The following is a 10,398-nucleotide window of genomic DNA, read 5'->3' on the forward strand; positions in this document are numbered from 1 at the left end:
TTATATAATTTCCAATTAACATTCTTTGGTCATTAGAATTTTCTCAATATTTCTTCTGTGAAGTATTAGCAAAAATGCTTCCAAATTGGTATCATTTATTGTAGATGATGTGTTTATGTGTGGGTGTCTGTGAAGTGTGTCAGTGTGTTTGTGCATGCGTGCTGTCTTCTGTAAAAATATTTAAACTTTTGGGAGCTCATGGCTCTGAGATGTTGATGGACGTTTTGTAGACCCACCATATTCTAGAGATTCAGGGTATAATTTAGATGCTTTGTCTGAACTGTAATACTTCCTAGTTACCATGGGAAATTGGCTGGCAACACTTTACCAGGCTTGCTTCATGAACTGAGCAGTATGCCCATTATCATGTTACCCTGGAGCACATCAGAAGTTGGCAGAGCCCTATAATCTGTTCTAGGGGCACCTATCATCCAGGGTGGGCCTCATACACATTGGAGAGAACTATTTTTAGAGAAAAATACTGTTTTATTTTTATTTTGCAGTAATACCTTTATTATAGAAAATATAAATCATACATACAAAATTTAAAAATTGCCATAATCTCACCACTCAGAGATAAATCCTCTTAATGTTTTGGTGCATCTAGTCTCCCAGAACATTTGTATGTGGATACACATGGATAAAAAAAGATAACACAGCTTCTGCTCTGGCCAAGATAGAGTAACGGACTGGATTTGCCCTCTTGCTTGAGATATCCCAAAAGAAAATTAACGAAAATCCAAAAAACAAAACCCCAAACAAAGCAAAACCAGTGATAAGCAAGAAACTGGATAGCAGGCAAAAAAAAAAAAAAAAAAAAAAGGACAGTGATCCCTGAGAATGGGGAAACAAATGAGGTGAGCCCTATGATTGCCCCAGTTTGCTGCCTTGGGAGAGTTTCTAGGATGTAGTACAGGGATGGAAAACCCATGTGGAGCCCTTCAGACTCCCTGAATTGAGGGGATAGAACTGAGAATCTGGAGCGACCAAAGCTAAGATGGCTTCTTTGGTGAAATCTACATATATTTAAGGAAGAAATAATGCTATAATACCAATTATACATAAAGCTTTACAGCAAATTGAAGAAAAGAGAATACTTTCCAACTCATTCTATGAGGCCCTGATACCTAAACTGGACAAAACCAGTATGAGAAAACTATTAATAAGTATTTCTTATGAACATAGATTTTTAATTTTTAAAAGTAAATTTTTAAAAATTAGCATATCCAACTTAATAATACATAAAATGGATAATATGTCATAACCAAGTAGAATTTATAATATTTGAAAAGCCAATTAATGCAATTTACTAACAAACTAAATGAGAAAATTCATATGATCATCTCAATGGAAAAATAACTGGCAAAATAGAACATTCATTACTGATTAAAATCTCTCAATAACTAGAAAAATAAGAGAACTTCATCAGCCTAATAAGGAGCACCTATGAAAATACATCTTACTTAAATGTGAAAATTGAATGCCTTCTTTCTTTCTTTCTTTTTTTTTTTTTAAAGATTTTATTTATTTGACAGAGAGAGACACAGCGAGAGAGGGAACACAAGCAGGGGGAGTGGGAGAGGAAGAAGCAGGCTTCCCGCTGAGCGGGGAGGCCGACATGGGGCTCGATCCCAGGACTCTGGGATCATGACCTGAGCCAAAGGCAGACGCTTAACGACTGAGCCACCCAGGCACCCCGAATGCCTTCTTTCTTAGATCAGAAGTAAGACAAAAGATGTCTGTTCTCACCACTTCAGTGTATCATTTTACTGGAGGCTCGAGCTGATACAATAAGGCAAGAAAAGAAATACAAGGCATCCATATCAGAAAGGAGGAATTAAAAGTCTTTATCTTCATATGACATAACTGTCCATGTTAGTTACGGACATTTCTAGAATCTATGTTGCAGTCTGAAGGACTGAAGGACTGCAACATAGATTCTAGAAATAATAAGTAAATTTGACAAGTGTGCAATATAAGATCAATATAGAAAAATTAGTGGTTTTCTATATTCTAGCAATAAACAATTGGAAATTAGCATCAATACATAAAATACTTTAGGGTAAATCTGACCAAACATATGCAAGACCTGTATACTGAAAACTATAAAATATTGCAGAATAATTAAAGAAGATCTAATTAAATGGAGAGAGATACTTTGTTCATGGATCAGAAGACCCAATATTGTTAATATATCAATTCTTCACAGATTGATCCACAGATTTATGCAATCTCTGTCAAAACCATAGCAGGGTTGTTGTCTTTGGTAGAAACTGATAAACTGACTCTAAAATTTATATGGAAATTCAAAGTGTTCAGAATGGCCAAAAATAACTCTTAATGGGAAGAACAAAATGGGAGGGCTAATGCTACCTAACTCCAAGACTTACTATAAAACCACAATAACCAAAACATCGTGGTATTGGCATCATTACCGGTAAATAGGTAAATAGGTAAAAAGTAGAGAGTCTGGATACAGACCCCCACATCAATGAATAATTGCTTTTGACAAAGGAGGAAAGCCAATTCAGTGAAGAAAGGATTATTGTTTGTTTGTTTTTTTTTCCCCACAAATGGTCCTGGAACAAAAGGACATCCATATGTAGGAAAAATGAACATCAACCCACACTTCCCACTTTGCCCAAAAATTAACTTAAAAGTTACATACACAAAATGTAAACAAAAAGTTTACATACACAAATGTAAACCCTAAAACCTTAAAAGTTCAAATAGAAAACAATTTGTAGTAGAATGGGTATAGAAATAGTTCAAGTGAGAAAATGGCTACTTTATTTCATTAGACTGTTTTTTAGAACTTGGCTTTCAGTGTCTGTTATTTGTCTCTTCTTTTTTTCTTCTTCTTAAGACAACATATTAATGAGTTAATGCAACGGCTTAGCTGCCCCTGGCCAGCATCACATTAGTATTAATGTAAAATCCCGAGCATGATGTCTTTCTTGGACATAAACTGAGTTAACTCTGCAACATTTTAAGCACTCCCTTAGAGTCCTAGGTCTGAATGCTCTGAACTAAACAGTAGAATGTGACCCAAGACGGGCTCTGAGTCCTGGGCCTCTACCAGGTCATATAGAAAGCTAAATGGAAAGAGTGGTCTGTCAGACTATTCCCACATTCCTCCATGACATGCTGACATGCTGTTGTAAATATCCAGAATTTAAATATAACAGTAAAGGAGAAAGGTCAGGTTTTTGCAAAAATACACAGCAGGCCCTGGAGGTGAGCTCCCTTTCTGCACTGAGGCTCAGCCTAGGATCCTCACACAGCTTTGTGCCAAAGTGACATCCTCTGGAGACATGGCCTTAGGGCTCTCCTTGTTTTATTGAAGATGGAGTTCCTTGTCTTCCACTTAATGACTTGAATTTTGGGGTTAAACTGTATTTCACAGAAAAGGTATCTAACGAATGTCCTTTTGTGGATAACCAAGAGTGGTTTCAATTTATTTTATAGAAGCTTAGAGATAAGGGAATACTTATTTGTATAGAGAATGCAAATGAACTCATAGTTTCAGGGATAGTGTCTTCAGCAGAGATTAATTTATAAAGACTCATTATCAATGACAGCACAGCCATACATTTGTGTGCACATTTATTCTGCATTATTTAATACTCATGAAGAAAGTTAATACTCAATATGAAGTTTAGGGGAGTAATAAAAAAAAAGTACTGGACTTTGAAACACATGAGAAAATTCTTCCACATTCTCTGAGAATTAGGAAGAAGTTACAGGAAGTTATGAGGAAAATTCTTCTACCATACCCTTTCCACACACTGTTCACTCCTACCCCATTTCTTGGGATGGCTCTCTGTTGGTGGGATTTCCAGTGCTGAATAGTTAGGTAGGGAAGACTTCCAGGGTCCTCCTACACTGTAGGATTCCATGAGCAACAGTGTGTTGTCCCTTTATCTCCCAACAGGCTGATGGGGATATAATCCTCCTTCACTGGTTACATTTACTCCTTTATGCCTGTTCTATGGAGACTCACCAGTGGTGAACATGGCTATTTTTTTTAAGAGGGGGGAGGGGCAGAGGGAGAGGGAGAGAAAATCTTAAGCAGGCTCCACGCCCAGCATGGAGCCCATATGGGGCTCGATCTTACAACCCTGAGATCATGACCTGAGCTGAAATCAAGAGTTGGACACTTAACTGACTGAGCCACCCAGGCGCCCCTTAACTATCTTTTAAATAACAGTTGAAAAATCTGTATAAAGGAGCTGTATCCCCTGTGCTTCTGAATGACATCTCACAGGTCAGAAGAAGGCCTTCTTCATGGTGCCCCAGAGATGTGTACACTGGGATGGTCCTCTGGGCTTTCCCACCATGCGCTGTGCATGCTGGGGTGTTCTTTTGCTGCTCTTCCACCACCAATTTCTTCCACTCCATCAACTGATAGCTTAGATGGTGTCACTCTCTGCTGCTTCCTGCTCTGCCTTTCTGGTCACTTCCTCTTTGTCTCCTTTGTGGGTTTTCTGCTTCCACATGGCTCTTCAATTTCTGTGGACCTTGGGGTTCTGCTTTTTTGACCATCTTTCCTCTTGGGTCAGCATTCTGTAGCAGAGCTCATGCCCTCATGGTCTGCTCTGTTTTCCATGTACTGGGATCACCCACTTCCACATGTCTGCAGAACATGGAAGGTTCTTACCTCCCTCAGATCCATGTATGTGTATGTCATGACTTCTCCTCTACATACTCGATGTATCCTCACATGCAGGATGTCCCACACCAGATCCTGTCATCATACCCTCTCCTATAGCACTAGGAGTCTTCTTGTTGAGTCTCCAGACATGATTCTATCTTCAAATTACACCATGATATTTACTAAGACAGTCAGCAGATTCAGCTAAGCCTTACAACTCAACTGACTGTTTTGACTTGTCCCAGAGTTAGCCTGAAAGCATCCTAGAAATACCGGTGGGCCAAAGTTACTCAGCTGGATCCTCCTTGAATATATGTAGTGTAAGAGGCTGTGGATGTTCTAATCTGATTCTGGGGAGATCCTCTTTTCATAGTTTTACATGCCTCAAATTTTGGCCACTTCCACTGTTGAGTGAAGACTTTGTGGAAAACTAAGAAGAAAGTAGCTGAGTGGAGCCAAAACCAAAACAGTACAAAACAAGACTGAAAGGGGCAAAACAGAACCAGCACCCTATAAGAAAGGGCTGCATTTAAGCATTGTATTGATGCAAGTATAATAGTGGGTGGTTTTGTTACTGAGGACATTAAGGAGAAGAGTGTTGGAAATTACAGAGGCGTGTAAAGCAGCAGGGAAGCCCAGATACATGCACCTAATAAGCTTAGTGAAAATATTTATATTCCATGATATATTGCATCTGCCTATATTATTTCTTAAATTTTTCACCTGGGATTCTCCCGCTCTGCTTTGTTCTCACTTGATAAATCCACCCATTACAACTCTAGTAGCAACCAAATACTTCCATCAAAGCTGTGTTGTTTTGTTGTGGAGCCCCTTCCAGGAACTCCTTAGTCCTTTTCTTTCTTTAATTTACCACTCACCTTTTTTCCCAATTGTCCCATCATTTCTAACAGGACAAAAATTTATAGTTAATATGTGCAAAAGAGGATTCAGAATTACTCAGGATACAAGTACCTCTGCTTTAGTGGGCACCTTCCTTCAAAAAATATTAATTACCTTCAGGGATCATCTGTATATATCTGCTGAATGTATAAGCACAGAGTAAAAGACAGACAAAACCAGCTAATGAGGCTGCTAACTTATTCCGTGACAGATTAACCTAGTGGGGGATTTTACCCCAAAACATCCTCAGCAGCTGACCATGGCAAATAGTTCTGCAGAGAGGCAAAGGAAGTGTGAGGGGAGGGAGAAGCTCCTGCATGGGCCCCTTATGGCCAGTAGGGACGCTCTGTGCCACCTCAGTCCTGATGGCCATTGGCTGCCCTGCAGAGGGCTGTGCTCTCCAACCAAGGAAGTTCTTTCACATTGATAGCAGGGACTTAAATGAAATATTTAAAAAACCCAACTTACCTTGAAATGGACAAATATTGCCACATAGTTTTGTTTGTTTGTTTGTTTGTTTTTATTCTTATGTTAATCCCCATACATTACATCATTAGTTTTAGATGAAGTGTTCCATGATTCACTGCCTGTGCACAACACCCAGTGCTCCATGCAGAATGTGCCCTCCTCAACACCCACCACCAGGCTAACCCATCCTCCCACCCCCCTCCCCTCTAGAACCCCGTTTGTTTTTCAGAGTCCACCGTCTCTCATGGTTTGTCTACCCCTCCGATTTCCCCCGCTTCACTCTTCCCCTCCCGCTACCCTCTTCTTCTTCTTCTTCTTTTTTTTTTCTTAACATATATTGCATTATTTGTTTCAGAGGTACAGATCTGAGATTCAACAGTCTTGCACAATTCACAGCACTTACCAGAGCACATACCCTCCCCAGTGTCTATCACCCAGTCCCCCCATCCCTCCCACCCCACCCCGCACTCCAACACTCAGTTTGATTCCTGCGATTAAGAATTCCTCATATCAGTGAGATCATATGATACATGTCTTTCTCTTTTTGACTTATTTCACTCAACATAATACCCTCCAGTTCCATCCACGTCGTTGCAAATTTGCCACATAGTTTTATGTTTTGCCCCCATTGTGTCTTTTTTCACCCTGGACGAATGTGTCAGTCCAGTGGTGAAGGTAGACCCAGTTAATGTTGAGATTGTCTGTGATAACTGTTTTTGTTTTCTCCTAAGGTTGCTTGTTATTCGGTAGGGATTGGTTTATTGACATGAAAGAAACAAACCTTAAACATTTTCAAAATTGTAGAGAAGAGCACCTGTTCTGTGGGTTTTGTGCGGGACCCTGTGACCCTTGAGCTAACACCCACCACCCTGATGTGCCTGCCCCTGCTGGGTCTCAGAGCTCAGCCCTCCCTGGATCCGTCATTTGGGGGGGTCCTAAATTGGGAGCTATGCCTATGCAGAGGAGAATCTCATCTGTTATTTCATTTCACCTTTCCTGTTTCCAGGGCCTGGACTTCGCAGGATTTACTGCACACATGTTCGTTGGGATTTGCTTCATTCTCCTGTTCTCCTTTCCACTCTTCAGACTCCTTTTCTGGAACAAAAAGCTTTATAACAAGGAACCCAGTGAGATTGTTGGTGAGTATAAGCACCTCCTCGTGTAGCCTCAGAGTATACTATCATATTATTATTTTCTAGAGGAAGTTGCCACAGAAAGGCAGGAGGTTTCTTACATGTAGAACATCAGAGCGCTGTGAATTTTGTAAGACTGATGAATCACAGACCTGTACCTCTGAAACAAATAATACATTATATGTTTTAAAAAAAAGATAGTAGAAAGGGAAAAATGAAGGGGGGCAGAAATTGGAGAGGGGAGAAACCATGAGAGACTGTCACAGGACTCTGAAAAACAAACTGAGGGTTCTAGAGGGGAGGGGGGTGGGAGGATGGGTTAGCCTGGTGATGGGTATTAAAGAGGTCACGTTCTGCATGGAGCACTGGGTGTTATGCGCAAACAATGAATCATGGAATACTGCATCAAAAACTAATGATGTAATGTATGGTGATTAACATAACATAATAAAATAAAATTAAAAAAATATATTGGTCTAAAAAACCCCAAAACATCAGGGAAGTGTCGGTCACTGGGATGCTGCATGCTCAGTATGTTCCCGTCTGCCTCCTCGTATGCTCTGTGCTTTCAGGGGCTTTAAATTCATGGGCCTTTCCTCTTTAATTTTCTTTAGGGTGAAATGCGGGAAGCAGTGGCCACTGTATATAGTTTGCATGTCATGACATCATTAAACCACGTGTATACAACACTAGTAGTGTAGCATGGAGACTGTAGTGTTCAATCATACTTTGAGATTAAATGTGGTTACAAAAATAGCAACATAATCCAGCACAGAGGACACTGTACTATGTCAATCAAGAATGTATTGATGAGGCACCAGCCAGCAGAAAGAGGGCTCATGACAATCTTATGACTTTGCATTTTCCTTAAAAATTTTAGTAAATTTTTATTGAGAACATTACCATCAGGATATATCAGGAGCAATAATTTATTTGGGAAACAGCCAGCCCGTCCTCCTGTAGAGCACAGAACCATGCAGGTTGCCTGGGTAACAGAGCGTATCTGGGTGACAGGAGCAGAGTGACAAAGGTGCATTTCTTTGTGGCTTCAGATGGCGTGGTGCCCTCACAGAGCTCATCCTGTTATTCTTGTCCTTGTGTTGTACAGGACTTCAGGTTTTCTTTATATTTAGTAAGATAAACAAATACCATTTCTGTATGAAAAGCTGAGGATCTAAGTGTATTCTTATCGGTCCTCCTGCTCATCAGATGGTGACTGTACAAGGCAGATCGGCATTTTTTCATGAGTGATTTTTGTATTCAGAATTTGACTGTTTTTGTTCTAGTTTGGAAAACATTGTCTTATATACCCTCTCAAGAGTCATCTATGTAAAATAAGCTTGTTCTTAGTAAAATTTAGCCACCCAGCTCTCCCAGAGGAATGGAATGATAAGCAGAAATTTCTATTTTAGGCAATACTTATTGACCACATGCACAAAACACAGGAGTGTCCTTGTGGCTATAGAAATGGTACTTTAAACATGCTCAAGGGTGCTCTCAGCCTAGCTCCAAGTGAAGATGATGTAGGTGCAGGACAAGTGGGTACATTCCCTGTGCTTCAGCTGCTCAAGGGGCAGAAGGATTGGCATGGGTACCACCCGACAGGACCTGCATGTGGGGGTAAGCCCAGGGTGGGGGACTGGAAGGAAGAGGGGGTGCAGGCACAGGTGTTGGGGGACAAATAGAATAGTCCTTTTGGCTGCAAGGTTGTGATAGCTTCCTGCTGATATAGCGTAGTTTACTTCTTTTGGAGAAAGACTGTATTTTCTTGATAGCATTGATAATTCCTCATCTCTGGCAGTCTACAGAGCAGGCCATGTGCCTTTCTTGAGAAAATAGAGTCCCAGATCCTGCTGTCCTCTTACAGCTTTATAATGGGGGAAACAACTATACATGATCCCATTACTTCCCTGTTTTGAAGAAAACTTTAATCAATATTGGCTTTAAAAACAATGATATTTCTGGCAGTGAGATGCCTTGATCCACTTTTGCCACTGATGAATATATTAGTTTTCTAGGACTGCAGTAACAAAGTACCATAGACTGAGTGGCTTAAACAACAGATGGCTTATTTCTACAGATGCTAAGAGGACTTATAAACCAGAACAGGTGGCTTATTTCTTCACAGTTGTGGAGGCTTGAAGTCCAAAATCAAATTGCTTGCAAGGTTGGTTGGCTCTGAGGAAGGATCTGTTCCAGGCCTCTCTACTTGGCTTTTAGATGGCCATATTCGTGTTTATGCGGCTTTCTCCTTGTGTGTGTCTGTGTCCACATTTCCCCCATTTATAAGGACACCAGTCATCTTGGATTTGAGGCCACCCTAATGACCTCAACTTAACTAATTACACCTACAACAACCCTATTTTTTTAAATTTTATTTTATTATGTTATGTTAATCACCATACATTACATCATTAGTTTTTGATGTAGTGTTCCATGATTCATTGTTTGCGTATAACACACACTACTCCATTCAGTACTGTGCCCTCTTTAATACCCATCACCAGGCTAACCCATCCCCCCACACTTCTCCCCTCCAGAACCCTCAGTCCGTTTCTCAGAGTCCATAGTCTGTCATGGTTCGTCTCCTCCTCCGACTTCCCCTGCTTCATTTTTCCCTTCCTGCTATCTTCTTCTTCTTTCTTTTTCTTTCTTTCTTTTTTTTTTTTAAAGATTTTATTTATTTATTTGAGAGAGAGTGAGAGAGAGAAAGAGCACAAGAGGGGGGAGCAAGAGAGGGAGAAGCAGACTCCCTGCCAAGCAGGGAGCCTGAAACGGGACTCAATCCCAGGACTCCAGGATCATGACCTGAGCTGAAGGCAGTAGCTTAACCAACTGAGCCACCCAGGTGCCCTCTTTTTCTTTTTTTTTTAACATATAATTTATTATTTGTTTCAGAGGTACAGGTCTGTGATTCAACAGTCTTACACAATTCACAGTGTTCACCATAGCACATACCCTCCCCAATGTCTATCACCCAGCCACCCCATCATTCCCACCCCCCACCACTCCAGCAACCCTCAGTTTGTTTCCTGAGATTAAGAACTCCTCATATCAGTGAGGTCATATGATACATGTCTTTCTCTGATTGACTTATTTCGCTCAGCAAAATACCCTCCAGTTACATCCACATCATTGCAAATGGCAAGATTTCATTCCTTTTGATGGCTGTATAATATTCCATTGGATATATCTATCTATCTATCTATCTATCTATCTATCTATCTATCTATCTATCTATCT

The 10,398-nt window shown here is 40.4% G+C and overlaps 1 protein-coding gene across 2 annotated transcripts in view; it reads left to right on the forward strand.

The window, feature by feature from the left end:
• Window positions 1–10,398, forward strand: part of OCA2 (OCA2 melanosomal transmembrane protein) — a 545,103-nt gene that overhangs the window by 170,986 nt on the left and 363,719 nt on the right. For both annotated transcript variants that reach the window (XM_035023928.1, XM_035023929.1), the window contains one exon: window positions 7,029–7,161. In XM_035023928.1, the coding sequence (XP_034879819.1) occupies window positions 7,029–7,161 (133 nt within the window). The remainder of the gene's footprint in view (window positions 1–7,028; window positions 7,162–10,398) is intronic.

This window comes from Mirounga leonina, unplaced genomic scaffold (assembly GCF_011800145.1).
Source record: "Mirounga leonina isolate KUSES-001 unplaced genomic scaffold, KU_Mleo_1.0 Mir_178, whole genome shotgun sequence".
NCBI classification, from domain to species: domain Eukaryota; kingdom Metazoa; phylum Chordata; class Mammalia; order Carnivora; family Phocidae; genus Mirounga; species Mirounga leonina.